Here is a 17,780-nt window from a genome sequence, read left to right as displayed (position 1 = left end):
CCAGGACCCTGTTCAATCCCCAAAACTCCCATGCCCCAATGTCAACCCAAGACATGTTACCAAAAACCATGGCGAGTGCCACGGTTTTTGCGGTTCGAGCGCATGATGTACTTTCGCACATCATGGGTACGAGGGTATACTGCAGGCTGGTTGGACTTTGATACTGCGGACAACCTGAGACATACAAGCCCTGGTAGAGGGAACCAGAGAAACCGGATCCACCCAAATAGCATCCACTGTCACAGAACCAATGGCCCGCAGGTAGTGACATAAAGCTGTCACTGGACACAACACTTAATGCACCCCCAGCCAAACCACCCAAGCATCCACCACCACTGGACCCCTTCAGAAGCCCACTGTCTCATTCTTTGCTATAAAAGGAGAAGAACAAAATGCAACTGAACAAAACAACCACCCAGACCAAAGGAACAGAACCCCCGGCGGCGGAGGAGAGCATGAAGCTCTCCAACCCGAGCCTCAGAGGCCAAAGCCAACAAAAATAAGGCCTTCCCAAAATAATCACCAACCAAAAGGGCTACCACAAAATGAGAAGAAAGAAAAGAACTCAATCCAAAGACCAGGAAGGCTCAGGCGGCGTATGAGCAGGCCAGAGGTGAAAAAATGCACGTGAAATCTTGTGGAATGGAGTGGAAGTAACATCCTTCCCAAACGCAAGCTGGAACATCTTCACCAAGACTGCGTGACATGGAGCGAAAGTATTTGGCATGAGATGCCAGTCCAGAAAAAGCCAAGAAAGAAAGGACAAAACAACCTGGTCCAAAATCAACGAAATCCCTCAAAGAGAAAGAAAATGACAGAAAGATCGCCAAGAGACTTCATACTGTCGCCTGGAAGAAGACTGCAGGTGGGACACAGATCGTCTAAGAAGCCACATGGGTCACCATAGAAATGGCAATACACCCGCATCAGAAAGACCAGATGCAGAGGAGTAAAGTAAACCAGCAAGGTACCTCACTGGCCCGATTTGCTGGTAGAGGCGTAGCCACGGAAAGATGCCCGAGTTCGGACACCGAGCAAGCAGCACCTGAAACCAAGGCTGGGCCTGCCACCATGGAGCCAGGAGAAGAACCTTCCCCTGATTGGATTCTCGAGCGAGGTCTTGGAGCAACTAAAACATCTGGACTGGAGGATAGAGGTACAAGAACCCTCACCTCGACCAGGCTCGCCAAAAAGCATCTACCGTGATGGCGTCCCAGTATGGGAATGGTGCCACATACAATGGGAGATATTGAGACCACGCCGACGCAATGAGCTTCGTCTCTGGGTGGTTATCTTGAGATGATTTCGGGGCTTAGCGTCCCCGCGGCCTGGTCCTTGACCAAGTCTTCTTTTTGTTACTCACCCCCAGGAAGCAGCCTGTAGCAGCTGTCTAACTCCACATGCTGGATGTACGTGCCCGTACATCCAGCAGAGCCAAAGGAAGGATGCGGCATCAACCGTCCACTCCGTGGAAAGAGAAATGAAACAGGACAAGCCATCTGCCAGAACGTTGGACACACCTCAAATGTGAACAGCCTGAGAGCTAAACTCCGAGAACTCAGCAGAAGTCCTAATGGAGCCGTATCAAGGAGCCCCGAAGAAGCCAAATCTAGCGCAGCAAACTCCCGCACCATGCTGTGAGCCCGAAGGAACGACCGCCCCCCCAATGCCCCTGGACGGACTGGTGAGCACTGGTCACAAAATCCTAACTGAGAGATGAGGCGTCTGTGAACACATCGAGCAAAGGATGGGGAAGGCATCATGGCACCGAGCCCCTAAAAACTCAAAGAGGAAGCCGGTAACGCAGCAACTAACACAAAAACACTGGGGGGCAAACCCAACGGTCGTGAGCGCAGTGAAAGAGGCGGCTCCGAAGATACCAGAACAGCCAAATCCTGCCCAACAGATAAACTAGAAGGCAAAATTCAGGCTCCTGCTCAGCCGCTCGAGTAACCATTAAGTGTCCCGGGTCCCCCCTCAAAAACAGCTGAAGGCCAGACTGCAGCCAGAGCAGAGCTGCAGGAGGGAGAGAGACGGATGCTGTCCGAGAATTCCATACGAGGCCTAGCCAAGTTTGAACCTGGGACGGTTCAAATGTTTAGATTCAGACGGGCCACTATGACTCGATTTGTACACGTAAAAACACGAGTTGCCAAATTTAAGCCGTAAGGCAGACAACGAAAACAGTAAACCTGTCGCCCCAACTGGAACCCTAACCAATCCCTGAACCCCAGATGAATAGGGACGTGCCAATAAGCGTCCCAGAGGTCCAGGGAAATCGTCCAAGTACCCAGCTCGAGAATGTGCGGGACCAGGGACAGTGTGGTCATCTGAAAGGAAGGGCAAGGAATCAATTAGTTTAGACGAGACAAGTCCAGAGTGTACCGGAGATCTGCACAGTCCCGTTTCGGAACTGGGAAAAAGCGGGAAACCGACTTGTGAGACGAAGTCATTTGGACCACGCTTTACCTGCTACTTACCTGCTTTAATTTTTTCAGAAATGCAGGAAAATGGGGTTGAGGCAGTGTTTTAAATGTGTTCTGGGAGCTACTGAGGGGGATGGGGGAAGGCCCTCCCAGAAACCAAGCACTGAATATAAATAAATTTTGCATTGTCTGGGCAATTCATTTAAATAGAGAATCTATCAATAACTGGAAGCCTGTCGTGGTCACTGTTCCCCCATACTTGTCAGAGATGTAAGCTGAGGTCCAATCCAGGAAGGGGCATTTAATTACACTCATTGTTGTCTTACTACTGTATTATTATTGTCTAAAAAATATTTTTGTTTAAAATAGGTACAGGAACTGGATGCCGCTGGGTTGATTGAGCGTAACTTTGACCATCCGCCCATCAAGGACACTGTAACTGTTCCTGATGGAGGATACACAATCATACGATTCATTGCATCCAACCCAGGTAAATTATTTACATATAATACACCAGTTAAGGCTTATGATATGTATTTAATTTTTCTCCAACTTGGTTAACATGCTGTTGCCTTTAATGTTAGCATATCACATTATGCACTTTCATTAGCATTAATGTATTCAACATAACATTAGATAGGAAAGTTATTTGATTTAGCTGGATACATCATGAAGTTAATCAGAAGGACTTAGGAGTTGTGATCCACCAGCCACTGAAAGTTTCTCAACGAGTAGGAGCTCTGATAAAAACAAGCAAATGAAACATGGTTATTTCTAACAAACTTTTGACTGTAAGGAAATGAGTAGTCATTCATCTTTTTTTTTTTTTTTTTTTTTTTTTTTTTTTTTTTTTTTTTTTTTTTTTTTTGAGATATATACAAGAGTTGTTACATTCTTGTACAGCCACTAGTACGTGTAGCGTTTCGGGCAGGTCCCTGGAATACGATCCCCGCCGCGAAGAATCGTTTTTACAACCAAGTACACATTTTACTGTCGAGTTAAACAGAGGCTACAGTTAAGGATTTGTGCCCAGTAAATCCTCCTCGGCCAGGATACAAACCCATGACAAAGCGCTCGCGGAACGCCAGGCGAGTGTCTTACCACTGCACCATGGAGACTGGTGGTCCAGACAAACCTCTGGACTATTGCATTAAAGCATTGGAAAAAGTTCTATGCAGAGTGACAAAAATCATTCTAGGACTAAGTCTACTCTCATACCAGGAATGGATGAGGGCCTCAAGTTTAACAACGCTAAAACCAGACATAACATGGATGATCTTTTTAAAACGCTGAAGAAATTGGAGATTTTAATCCAGATCACTTTTGTTGAACATTCCAATGTCACTCACACAAGAGGCAATAGCTTCAAGTTCAGCTAGCCACAAAATAGGACAGAAAACAGGAGATGCTTTTTCATTCACTTGGTATTGCCTGCATACTTAAGCCATGAATGCCAAGATAGTATTATTCTTCAGTTTAAAATGCGGCTTGATAAAAGTCCTCTGGAATAAAGGGGGGCAACCGTTGACAAGACTTCAGCTTCCTGTCCGTCTTGAGGTCACACACTAGTGGCATCAAATAGGAATAGGAGGGCTCCTCTGTTAAAAATTCAGTTAAATAACACAGCGCACATAATTCAACCTGTCCTCTTAAAAAGAACGTCGCTTTTGGCCGTTAGCCCGTATGGCCGAAATTTGAACATGAAAAAAAATGAAAATAAATTTGGGATTTTTTTATCAACAACAGTAAGTTAAGGGTCCTCTGATAGGTTAGGTGGGCAGGAAATTCTCATAAAGTTTCAAAACGGTATGAAAAACGTTAGTGGAAAGTTGCCTCTTCTAAGCTTGTCGAGTAAGCCGGACGACTCAAACAGAAAACGGAACAGTACGTCACTTTTGTGAGTTGATTTCATTTCAAATTACGTCCAAATTTGGCCATAGTGCGCATACGAGCGAAAAGTGATATTATTTTTAAGAGAACGGGTTGCATAATTGATACCTGAACTCAGTTAACAGGTTACCATCTAGAGTAGTCTCAACAGGAAGAGGAAGCCAGTGTTAGCAAAATATGAATCTAAACATAAAACAAGAGAAGTGTATTCCAATGTTGGCAGCTAGAGGATCAAATATATCATTTAATTTCTTTATAATACCATTACTATATATAATAAGAATATTCAATCTGTCATGCAGCATTCTCACAACAAACTGTGGACCACTCAGATTTTCAGGCAGCATGAGACCGTTGATCATGTTTCCTTACACCTGATGACTCTGTTCACCTATTGCAGTATAGTAAATATGTTGTCAATTACTTATTGGTGAAGGCCAGTCATTGCCCTATGTGAATCTTTTTATGCTTGAGAGGCTATATGTAAGTGACAGTGGGACACTAAACATGCCAGTAACAACAGTTTGTCTCCCTCCCCTCACAGTTCACTTTTTCTGCTTCAGATGTTCTAGCCTTTATCTTCCTGAAAGCATAATTTTCAGTGTAATTCCTATTATGCAATGAAGAGAATTTACATGTACTGAATCATCATAAAGCACTTCTGCTTATCTCACATTATCTTGCAATACATACTTTATTTTGAGCCTCCTCTTCTTCCAGTTTATATTTTGAAATATCCTGTGAGTCTCTCTTACATTTCTTTTGTAATTACTCCCAAATTTTCTTCTCTCAAATTGTAGTTATTTTCATCTTTGTTTTTAATTTCTCACAGTCAGGAACAGGATGCCTCTTAGCCTTATTTATGTCTCCCTAGACCATCTACTAATCTTCCCCAAGATGATGCAGTTCAACAAATCAAATTCAACTTCAGATAACATTAACAGTAAAAATGAGGGAAAGTTTCTTGGCCTATATATAGTCAAGAGACTGAACTTTAGCTCCCACATACAACACATATCCAAAAAGTCTCAAAACTCTTGGTATACTTTCTGAAATCATATTATGTTCCCCACTGGTTTATTTTTGTATTAAGGCAGATATATCACCCCTAATTCCATGTAAGATTAACCATCCTGTGAGATGTGAAGGTTAGTTGAACCTATAGCTAGTTTTTGATCTACACTGTGTAATATCTCATATAGAATAAGGTAGTAGCACATTGCTAAAAAAAAAAAGAGAAAACAAATTATGCCATGCACTAATCTATCCCTATCTTACATAGGGTATCTGAGCATGTGGTTCAACCAATGCAAATTACCTCAAGCCCATCATCACTCGGCAAAAATCTGCTGTCAGAACTATAACAAACTCTGTTTTCAAGCAACACACAGCCACTCCTTTTAAGTCCCTTAACATGCTAAACATACACTCACTCCACACATTCCTATGTGCTGTTTGCATGTACAAAACCTTGTTCCTAAATGCTAATCTTGATATGAAATTTTTCCTTGATAAATCAATAGAACTCACAAGCACCACACCAGAAATATATATCTCTCTCTGATATCCTCAGAGTCAAACTAAATATGTGCAAACACTCCATGCAAATCAAAGGACCCAGTCTTTGAAACTCACTCCCTGATGAATTAAAAAATTGTCCAACCTTTGCCCTATTCAAAAGTAAAATTCAAAATTCAAATTCAAATTCAGATGTTTATTCAGGTAAAAGTACTTACATACATAGAAGATGAGTTACAAACATAATATTGGATTTATAGAAAGAGCTAGTACATACAATACCTAAAGCTACTAATATGTATAGCATTTAGTACCTAATTTAGAAGTTAGGTACCAAAAGTGCTTATAGCCCTTTATTCCTTTGGTATCATATTTGCTAATGTTTTTCCCACTCAGTCTTGTGAAATACAAACACGTCTCCTTATGAACAAATCCACAAGGGCCGTGACGAGGATTCGAACCTGCGTCCGGGAGCATCCCAGACACTGCCTTAATCGACTGAGCTGCTGTCTGGGATGCTCCCGGATGCAGGTTCGAATCCTCGTCACGGACCTTGTGGATTTGTTCATTTGATGCATCACGTTAGTGTGATCTCTGTGTGTAACGTCTCCTTATTTTCATGTTAACCCACAGGTTATTGGCTGTTCCACTGCCACATCAGCTTTCATATAGAAGTTGGAATGGGTCTTGTTTTCCATGTAGGAAAGCAGAGTATGATTCCACCTGTTCCCGAGAACTTTCCTCGTTGTGGTTCCTGGACCCCAATGCCTGACCCTAATTTCAAGTCTCATCTTGCCCACTACTACAAGGAACTGAATGAAGGTAAAATCAGTGTTAACCTTGACCTTCTGCCAACTAACAATAGCAAGTATCCGGGTCCCAGCTATTCGACACCTACATACAGTCCGAAGCCACATCAACAACCTTCGTTTAACTCAATAAATGGAAGTCACAGCATTTCAAGCCAAAAACCTGTATTTACTTTTTCTTATCTTGTGGCAATTATGTTTTTTATGTATGTTTTGATATAGTTAACACTAAGACCTCCAGTAAAATAGATTTAGTTTAAGAGAGTTGTCAGAATATGGTTAAGTGTATATTTTCTCTGTGGATGCAAATTTCTTTTTTTTTTCAAGAAAGTTATGCTATCATTAATTGACCACAGTGAACTTATTTAGAACAGCTTGGTGCTGTGAGTGGCCAGGACATTATACAGACAGTGTGGTATGTCTGTACTCAAAACTGTTCTCATATTACCAACAATGGCAGTACAGTACATCAAGTATAAGCCTTAACCATATTGTCTCGTTTATGCTTCGGATTCAAAATTTGATCCTTGCTTTTATGACTTAATTGTGTAAGTCAAAAGACATATTTTCATTATTGTATATTATTTAATTTGTTCATGATTTATAATGTATACACTTATTTTATTGGATTTTGATTGAAGTGCCACAGAAAATTGTTCTTGGTTAATGGCAGAAAGTGCATGCCATGAAAACTGTTTCGTATCAGATATTTTTAATAATTTAGGAATTGTGGGTTGTACATTCTAATTTCTCAACATTTAGGAAGAACTACAGTATTATAATATTAAAAAAAGGCACTTTCATTTTATATTCATTATCAAAACAAGATGGTATCACAATCATGCTTGCTTATCTTTTCATTTTTAATAGCGCTTCCATGTTTTGAATTATGCATTATCTACCCCTTAAGAAAGAATGCGTATCAATGGATTCTGTGAATCATATTGTCAAAAAGGTATACAGTTGCTGTACAATATATTTCAACCTCAGTAGAGTACTGCCTCCTTTTATTACATTATTATTTATTTTATTGCATATTTTATCCAGATACTAAATTTAAGTGGGTACAAGTGGAATGAATTTACACTATCCAAAAGTAATGATGAATTAGTGCTACTCTTGAATATTGTACCCACTGGGTATACGGCACCAAAATTTTCTATAAATACAATTGAATACCCATTTACCCTCCATTATAAAGTATTAGTCTATTAGTGGTTAGTTAATCTATGATGGTTATGTTTTATTTATATATTTATTTGTTATGTTTTTATGTTTAAGATGGTATAATGGGTTATTTTATTAGACTTTGTTGATTAAGCGATACATTGGGAAACTTATTACAGTGCCGTAGTGCTTGAATGAAGGTGAAGGAAAGACCCAGTATGTATTAAAAAGCAAATTGTTGAATGTAACCTACATCCTTTCTCAAGGTACTGTATACAATGTTCTAATTATATAAAAGTACCTTGAGAAAAGATGCAGGTTACATTCGATAAAATGGTTTTTAATACATTTATAGTGTCTTAACCTTCACATTCAAGTGGTACATTCTTGCAAAGTCACTAACATGCATAGCAATGTGAACAAATCTTAAAACTAACAAAGAAGTGGAAGTTTTCATTGGAATTTTGCACTGATGTGAAATTTACAGTGTAAACCATGAGTCTTTCTCATCACAAGCTACATTTATGGTAAAATACTGTATTTGCAAAAACAGTAGCTGTTATTCTCAGTTTATTTTTGATGATTGCCAGATATTCCCTTTGATTCATATCATAGTTGACATTCAACCAATTAATTAAGTTTGCTGAACTCTATATGGAAAAAGGGTCTATTTCTGAGTACTGTATGTGCACTCGTGTCTAGTTTTGTTTGTGACTAATATGAAATACTGGTAGCTCTTGAACCCTTGGTCAACTAGCTTGATGCTTCCCTGCATGGGTTGTGTACTTACAATGTACATTTTAATTCAGTGATAGTGTTAGCCTTCTCTACTCCAAATTCATTTCAATGACTATTCCTGTGTTTACTGTCCTTCTGGAAGAGTATTACAAACAAGCATTGATGGCCTTTGTTTGTAGATTTTAAATCATCTATATTGCACCGTCACATGTCTTTGGCCATACATATTTAGTACTCATTTCTTAATGAGTACTCATTAGTTTCTTAATGATGTGATGTGTTATTAGCCTATTCTCATATCACATTTTCCTGGATTTAGAGATTAGTTTGGTGGCTAACCTCTAATATTTCTAGGGCTTTTGTAAATTCTTAAAAGTAAGTTTTCCATATTCGTTACACATACTGTATTCCAAAACTGGTCTGACATATATCATGTAAAAATGAATGATTCTTTATTGAGATTCCTCAATATCCTCTTCTCGTGATTGGACGAGTGCTGCTAATATTGTTTGTAATTATTATCTGTAATATACAATTTCCTCTCATTTTGTAAGTTATCACCAGTCTCCTTTCTTTTCTCAGAATTGAATTCAAATAGCTACATATTGCATTTTTTTAAATCTTGCCCATGTTCTTCTGTGAGTGCTTACCCCCCCCCCCCCTTTTAAATTCTTCTAGCATTTGGATTTCATTCGTGTTGGCAAGTGGCTCATATTGTGGATTGTATGAATGCTACTCTCATAATGTGATGTAGTGGATGAAGTGTCAGTCACTGTATCAGGTTATGGGTGACTATGGGCAGCCTCATCATAAGGCTAATGGTGAGTGGAGACTGGTCGTAGCCAAAAGGTTCTAGGGTTGATTCCTGAGGTATTTGGCCAACTTTTCCTTTCACCTGATGCCTCTGCACACCTAGCAGTAGACCTTTCCTTTGGTCTTCCTCCTACCACCAAAATAGGAGATGGGGAAACGACTTTGGCTAGATTGTTTATCAGTCACACCCTGCGCACCTAATAGAACATCCTTCTTCTTTTTGCCCAAACTGCATTGTCCCACCTTCAGTTGTGCACCTCCTTGTAGAATGTTCCAATTTTTGGGGCATTCTACAATATCCCTCGGGGTCGTTTGTCCCTCGACAGAGTCCTTGGTAAATTCGAGACCTTTGATATCGCTCATCTATGTCTTTCTGTTCTCATATTGCCATCTTGAATGATATTTTATGCCGTTTGGATATCTATCGACACAGAAGGTGCTATATAGTCTTCCCACCTTGTTACCCTCTCTTGATCATTACTTAATACAAATGAAAACGATGTTCTAAGTTTTGACCCCTGCATGTTTTATATTTTATTTAACTCTCAGCTGGTTATAAGCAGTATGACAATGTAAATGCAAACAAATTCATTTTCTTGATGGCATCTGCAGTTTTTTTTATGCCCTCCTCCCCTAATTTCTTTATTTTCAGTCATACCATTCTGATTGTTTTTTTGCAATATCTATACCATTCTTTAAAAAGGAATACAATAACTTTAAAGATGCTGTATTTTTGAGGATCCTATTATGACTTTTAAAACAAACCTAAAAAATTAATTCAAAAGATTTTATTAATGTTGGTGTATATCTTAATAATACTTTTGCTGTGTTACTGCATGAGATACAGATACACAAGATGCACCCTGTATCATACCTACACTTGACTGCTAAGATGTTCACTCTGTCATACACTATAAACATGTGGTACTACTCGATATTAAAAAATATAAACAGAAGATTGAAGCACAAGGCTGTCAACATTCATTTCTCACATTTATTTTTTTAACTGGTAGTTTTAATAAAACATACAAATCTCTCTGCAACCTGCACAGATAATTGGTACACTTTGAAGCCTTTACTTTGCCCTCTTTAGTACAAGATTTGGCATATAGGCAATTTTTTATTTAATGTCTCATTATATGTTACTTGGCTTATCATCACTAAACAGAAAATGTATTAATGGCAGTAAATAAGTTGAGTGGTAATTGCATTTGGCTCGCACCAATTGGACCTGTGTTCGATTCCTGGGCAGGATAAGATGTTCAGCCACATTTCCTTGTACGTACTCAATGCCTTTGTTCACCTACCAGTAAATAGATACTGTACCTGGAGGCTAATTGACTGTCATTGTGGCATGCATCCAGGGAAAGGTCAGTTGTTAGGCCTAGGGGGACCTCGGTAAGCATTATACAGTATAAGAGTTTCAGTGTATTGTGCATTTTAAGAACTTATCTCATTATTTTATGTATGTTCCGTTCTGAAAGCTATTATAATATAAATGTATAATACTGATATATATTTTTTAAAGCCTGTAGGACATAATTTAGCCACTTAGATTTTGTTGTTTCTTATTTGTAATTCCTGTTAGATTGCAAAATGCATGAACCATATTATTCAGATACTGTATAACTTTTGCATTTTATGTGTCATCTGTCTACGAAGATTTATTATATATATTATATATATATATATATTATATATTATATATATATATATATATAATATATATATATATATATATATATATATATATATATATATATATATATATATATATATATATATATATATATATAATTATATATATAAATTTAATATATATAATATTTAAAATAAAGATAAAGAACTTAAAATATTGTAATTTACTATCTTATGTATAGTATATATTTTGTCACTTGAAGAAACAAATTATAAGGTAAATTGTTTAATATATATTAGTTTAATTAAAAATTATGATATGACCCTAATAAGCAACAGTTTTATAATGCCGTCCACTATGTACCATTATCAGTGAGGTAATGTGTATTTCATCATATTCATATTTTTTATAATCTGCACCAACCATATCATTTTTTTTTAATAATTATATTTATGTATGCCATGTGTGCTGGTCCCTTAAATGTTTTTAATTATTTTAATTATGTCTTTATCCTATACACTTGGATTTACAGTATTTGATTCATTCTTGAATAATTTTGTCAGAATGAGGGTGAGTTCACTGGTATAAGAGTTTACTTATGAAGTTTGTGCAACCAATTTGTCATTTTGGTGTGCATTGTCCAAACACTACACCTTGTGACTCCTCACTGTAATCATGATCTTTACAAAGTTTTCAATTACAGTTCTGCATAATGTGACACTTCACGCGTGCCATCCACTACATTATGTATAACTGGAAAATATTGAAGGATTGTACTTTGTAATAATGTTCTCATAGGTTATAATAATAAATATAACTACTGTACTATATCACCAACATGAAAAGAAAAAGACTTCAAAGTAATGACCCAAAATCATTGAAAGCTATTTAGCAAGGCTGAGTTGTGGTACATAAAGACAAACAATACAGTATTAGGAATAACTAAACAAGCTTGACTTGTACAGCTGAATAACAGCTTTCTCTTGCTTCAAGTTCATTAGGTTCCTTCTAGACTACTGCATCTAAGGATGCAGACCTCATTTTAGAGAGGATATTTAGCTGAATTCACCCAAGGCCTACCATCTCACCTGTGGCCTTGACAGGGACAGGAAGCTGCCAGCTTGTCAAAGGTCTCTTTATTGTTCTTGAATATTTCTTCCATCTGAATTTTTAAATGAAGAATTGTCTTTGCATTTTCAGCATTGGCAGGTAGGCAGTTCCTGGGGTTTATAACTCTATGGGTGAAGAAGCGTGTTTTGTTTTCCATCCTGCATTGTGGCTTATTGAGTGTGAAACTGTTGCTGTTTGTTCGTGTTACATCTGACCTTTTGAAGAAGTGGTCTGGAGGATATTTGGATCAATATCCTCCAAATTGTTCACTATTTTAAAAGTATCAGTAAGATCAGCCCTGACATGTTTAGTTTGCACAATTGTTAAATCTGTGGCCCTCAACCAGTCTGGTATTACAGTTGACTGAGTTCAGGAATGACTTTAGTCACCTGGTGTTGAACTTTCTCTGAATTAGATGTCTTTCTAAAGATGAGGTCCTCCAGGCGTGGATATAATAATGCATGTTGAGGTGCACCAGAGATTTATACAATTGCACAACTACAGTACAGTACCATCTTTTCCTTGAAGTTAAAATTTTGTTTGACGATTCCCAGGATTATTTTACTGCAGCTTCCACTATTTGCAGTGAGGTACACAATGACATATGGTCAACATGGCACACTCTGCCAAAGCACATGGCACTTGTCTGGCACTCAAGGCAGAGTCAAGTCAATGACACCAATTAATGGTATAGAGAAGCCCTACCACAGCTGGCCTCTTAATAAAGATAGAGCCTCATTTTGCAATGTCTTGTGCATTTCTGCCAGTCCTATTGATAGGCAATTAGCATGAACCTACACATGCATTAAGCATTAATCAACCTTTGCTGATACCTACACTGACTTCAGTTTTGATCATGGTGGTACCACCAACAGGTAATCAACAAAACATTTGGTGCTTGGTGTAAATAGGATGGGAACTATCAGGTGAACATGTCAAGCCATTATGACTACTGTATGTTTATTTATTTTGTATTTTTATTCATATATACAAGAGTTCTTATATTCTTGTACAGCCTCTGGCATGCATAGCATTTCAGGCAGGTCCTTAATCCTAATTTTCACACACACACATCCCCAGGAAGTAGCATGTAGCACCTGTCTAACTCCAAGGTACCTATTTACTGCTATAATAATAATAATAATAATAATAATAATAATAATAATAATAATTTTTATTTAGGCAAAGGTACATACATAAAGAGATTTTACAAAGTTTGTTGGCTTTATAGATAGAGCTAGTACATGCAATGCCTAAAGCCACTATTACGCAAAGCGTTTCGGGCAGGAAAAAACACTACTGACTAAAGCTTAAAACTAATGGGTAAAAAGAAAAAAATGCGTTGAGTACAAATAAAAATAGAGGTAAAAGAGGGGGGAACTTGCTGCTAGGTGAACAGTGCATCACGGTGCAAGAAACTCTGCCCATTTGTTTCCACCTCCGCCAGGGATTGAACCCGGACCCTTAGGACTACGAATCCCGAGCACTGTCCACTCAGCTGTCAAGCCCCATGGTCTAAGGGCTGAGCACTTATAATACTGTAGTGCTATATATAATAGCACTTGAAAGGGATTAGGATAAGGATTTGGGATGGGACGGGGTAAAGGAATGAGCCCTTCCCATTCCTAAATCCCAAAAATGTCACTAGTTTTCTCAAGGACCTGGGTTGAAGACAAAAAAAATAAGAGACCCAAAACTACCATCTACCTTTCCCCAGCCCATCCTCCTGTTTTGGTAGTACTTATAGTAATGATGAAGACCTTAGTATATATATTCCGATGTACAACAAAATTAGAACCAAAATCTGAACTATTGAGTTTGACAAACCATCAAACTATTTTTTACTTGTCTTGCTTTGACAAACTGAACTAACCTATCCTAACCATATCCATATCTGAGACCTAATATAGTACATGTGTGCTATACTAGGCCTAGGAATATTTAAGTTTGTGTTTTAGCTTCATTTATTTTAAAAATTCCTTACTAGTCAGCATACTACTATCTAAAAGCTAAGAACGTACGAATTCTGACTATTGACGTCCTCCCAATAGGTACTATCTAAACAGGAGGATGGGTTGCTTTCCTAGTGCCTCAGTGTTGCAATACAGATGAAAAATATCCACTGCATTTTTATAGTTACTGGAAATCGTCTGAGGAGCTCTACAACTTGTGACTACTTTTTTAACATTTTAATATTGGATAGTAATAAAATGAAAAGTGGTAACAGAAAATAATATACAAATGCATATATGTGGGAGCCTCACAAGCCTTACACGGGTGCCATATCATCTAATACGCACAGGAGATTTTTATGCTGATCTTTACCAGTACTTGCTGTCTTTCTCAACTGTATGAATTATATTGTGCTATTACCCAGAATAACTAAACCAATCAGACCAACTGAAATGACACCCTTGACCACTATATTTAATTATGACCACGTAATTTAACCTCTGGAATTATCACTGGCAGTTCAATTGAACACTACCCTACATTTATTCTAACCAGCACTAGAAACTATGAAAATTAGCTTTAGACTGCATACTGAATCGACTTCGTTGTCGCTGCTGGTAACATAAACTGAGAGACTGAACTTGGTAATTTAGAGAACATCAATCTCGGTGTATAAATATTTGTGCACAAAACTAAGCCTCTATAATACTCACTGTCCCATGTTAAGTAAACAAGTCATAACCAAAAGAACCAACAAGCCAAGATTCAAATCAACTAAATGAAACATGAATATGAGAAGAAATACAGGAGGGAGGGTAATATACAAAGACTTGTCTAAGAGGTACTCTTCAATGCTTTCTAAGTACTAGAAAAAAGACAGATCAAACAACTATGAAAATAAATGTAATCAAATAAAGGGAAACATGGTTTCCCAGATTTTCCAAATTTCCCAGATATTAGGGTCAAATAAGAACTTAAAAACAAAAAGTATGCAGTATATTTAGATTTTGACAAAAATGAGTACCCTATAGGTTTATTTGTTGACCTATCCCACCAAACATTTTCACGTTTTAAAAAGTCCTAAAAACGACATTTCATTGTTTTGGGCACGTTTTAAATTACGTATAAAATACGTATTTTGAGAATTTGTATAGACGACTTTGAAACGTGAGGGCAAAACGTTTTAATAAAACGTACTTTAAATGTCATGATATAACGTTTTGGAGCAAAGGTTGAATTTATTAGATATAATTATTGCATTTAGAAAGAAGGAGACAGAGAGGAGAGAGAGAGAGAAAGGAGAGACAAAGGAGAGAGAGAGAGAGAGAGAAAGGAGAGACAAAGGAGAGAGAGAGAGACAAGGAGAGAGAGACAAAGGAGAGAGAGAGGCGAAGATATACTCCCCACAGCAGTCTCTAGTTCTAATTACTTTTAGGCATGTTAGTTCTTGGTGGTAGTAAAGAGCAGTACCACCACCTCTCTGAATTTGACGACAGTTGTGAATTGCCGAGTAGTTAGGCATGTTAAAGAGTTGAGTAGTATCCTCTCTCAACCACGTTTCAATAAGTATAATAAAAGAAAATTTGTTGTCAATAGTTTCAATCAAGGCACTAAGATCCCTAGGTAAACACTTCGATGATGTAACGTTCAAGTTGATTACAGAGATATTGTGATTATGTGTTAATACATTGTTTACATCATGTGCTGTAAAATATCTGCAATTTTGATTATTAAAGTGATGATTGTCATAGATAGTGGATAAGAGGTTTAGTTCTGGGTCTATACTTTTCTGCATAAAAAGGCTGGTTGCAGGAAAACAAGGCAAGAATGGCAAATTACAAAATAAAATTTTGATATAAAAGGGGGAAAAATATATAAACAAGACTATACAAAACAAACACAAAATGAAAAAAATGAGGTAGCTTACCAGGGGCTTAATTACAGGTACTCTCAGGTACACTAAGTAATAATTTGCATTATTGAGACACAGGCAAAGCCAGGGGTACAATGGAGTAAGGGAGTATGGCGAGGCTAGGCAACCTAGGTAATAAATGAAATCAAAGAAAAAGTTGAATAATAAACATAGGCAAATGTAAGCTAAAGATTATTAACTATAAGTATTTTAGTTATGATCGTATTATTGATAAGACCTAAAGAAATATTAAAGCACTCAGTTAATTAAGTCCAATAAATGACTAGTAAAAAGTAATTTCTGATCTAGGAGGAATAAGACACCAACAGCATGGGGACCTATTTATTTAATTAATAGTAGAAACAAATAATTTTTGCAGACCATGTTAATGAAGCAGTTAACTTTTATAATTTACAACAGCATAACTACATGTATAACTTGACTACACTACAACAACTTAATAACATTAATACAGATGCTTATAGCCGGTAACTAAATAAAACATGGTCTGCAGAACGCCAAATCCTTATTAACTATGTGTACAAGTAAGGCAAACGTTTAACATAATTTTCAAGTAGAATCAGGGCTTATAGAGTAGCATATAGTGGCCTAACACATGACAGAAATAATGCGCCAATCCCAGACATAATGTGAAATCGTAAATTACCAGTAGCTGTAGAATACACCTAGAGGGCAAATTTAACATTACTCTTACAAGTGAGAGTAAGTAGCTGCGGACAGCGTAATACTTAGGGGCCGGCGCTGCACCCCCACTCGCAGAGCCAGCAGGCCGGACCCCCCCCCCCAAGGGCGAGTGCCCGCTGGCCGCGGAATGTTTTCAGTGTGGAAGCGTGATGACATCTTGCCTGACGTATGAGTGAAAACGTCACTCCTCCACCGTCCGACGGCCTTAATTGTTTCCTGTACATGCCCGTCAAGTGACAGCTGGGTGGCCCGTCCAATCCGGAAAGAATGTGGGGCGTAGTCATTGTGAGGGCGCAGGCCGCGTAAGGAGCATCAGCGTGTAGGGCGTTGACTTCTCATCTGACGTTGGGGGCCGTGCCACCAGGAATGGCGTAGCCGCAAGTTCTGCGTCGCGGGGTGTCATGGAGTTTTTCCTTGTCTGCGTCCACATCCGTGCCCGTACACCCGTTACCTCTGCCGTTAAAAAAACAGTCAGGAATTTCCAGAACTGAAAAAAGGTACAGAGTCGGGCGTACATGGCTGGTAAATGCTGCTAGGTAAGCAGCATCCTGGAAGTGACCAATGGAGCCCCTTCTGGTGCATGTGTATACAAGGCGGGCGTGTTGATGTCCGCGTGTAGTGGGCGTATTACCTCGTGCATGCCTCGCGTGCTATGCCCCGCCACGCCAGGACATCCTCGTGTCGTCGTCATTGCTGTATCCCGCCCTTGCAGAGACTAGCCCAGTGAGGTTGACCCCAGGGCGGGCGAGTAGGTCCTGCGTGTGCCAATCCGTGCCGTCCGTCGGGAGTGTTCATCGTGCGCGATCCTATGTTCTCCGTCCATGAGGTGTTCCCCGATGGTCTGTAGTCGTTCTCATGCGTGCTACGCGTGCTGTGCACCGCCACGCCAGGTCGTCCTCGTGGGCGTCGTCGTCGCTGTATCCCGCCCTCGCGGAAGCTAGCCTAGCGAGGCTGGCCCCAGTGCAGCTGAGTAGTTCCTTCATTCGCCCATCCGTGCAGTTCATCGAGAGTGTTCTTCAGGCGCAAACCAATGCTCCCCGTCCATGAGGTGTTCCCCAATGGTCTGTAGTCGTTCTGGAAATATTACTGCAGTAAGGGTT

The 17,780-nt window shown here is 38.8% G+C and overlaps 1 protein-coding gene across 3 annotated transcripts in view; it reads left to right on the top strand.

Annotated features, from left to right (window-relative positions):
* LOC123745791 (uncharacterized) overlaps positions 1-10,502 on the top strand; it is an 83,108-nt gene extending 72,606 nt beyond the window's left edge. For all 3 annotated transcript variants that reach the window (XM_045726785.2, XM_069321817.1, XM_069321816.1), the window contains 2 exons: positions 2,796-2,916; positions 6,468-10,502. In XM_045726785.2, coding sequence (XP_045582741.2) covers positions 2,796-2,916; positions 6,468-6,865 — 519 coding nt within the window. In that variant the 3' untranslated portion in view covers positions 6,866-10,502. The remainder of the gene's footprint in view (positions 1-2,795; positions 2,917-6,467) is intronic.
* Positions 10,503-17,780: the final 7,278 nt, after the last annotated feature.

Source organism: Procambarus clarkii, chromosome 10, assembly GCF_040958095.1.
Source record: "Procambarus clarkii isolate CNS0578487 chromosome 10, FALCON_Pclarkii_2.0, whole genome shotgun sequence".
Lineage (NCBI taxonomy): Eukaryota > Metazoa > Arthropoda > Malacostraca > Decapoda > Cambaridae > Procambarus > Procambarus clarkii.
Note: the sequence above shows the minus strand (reverse complement) of the source record. Positions and strands in the feature narration are given on the sequence as shown.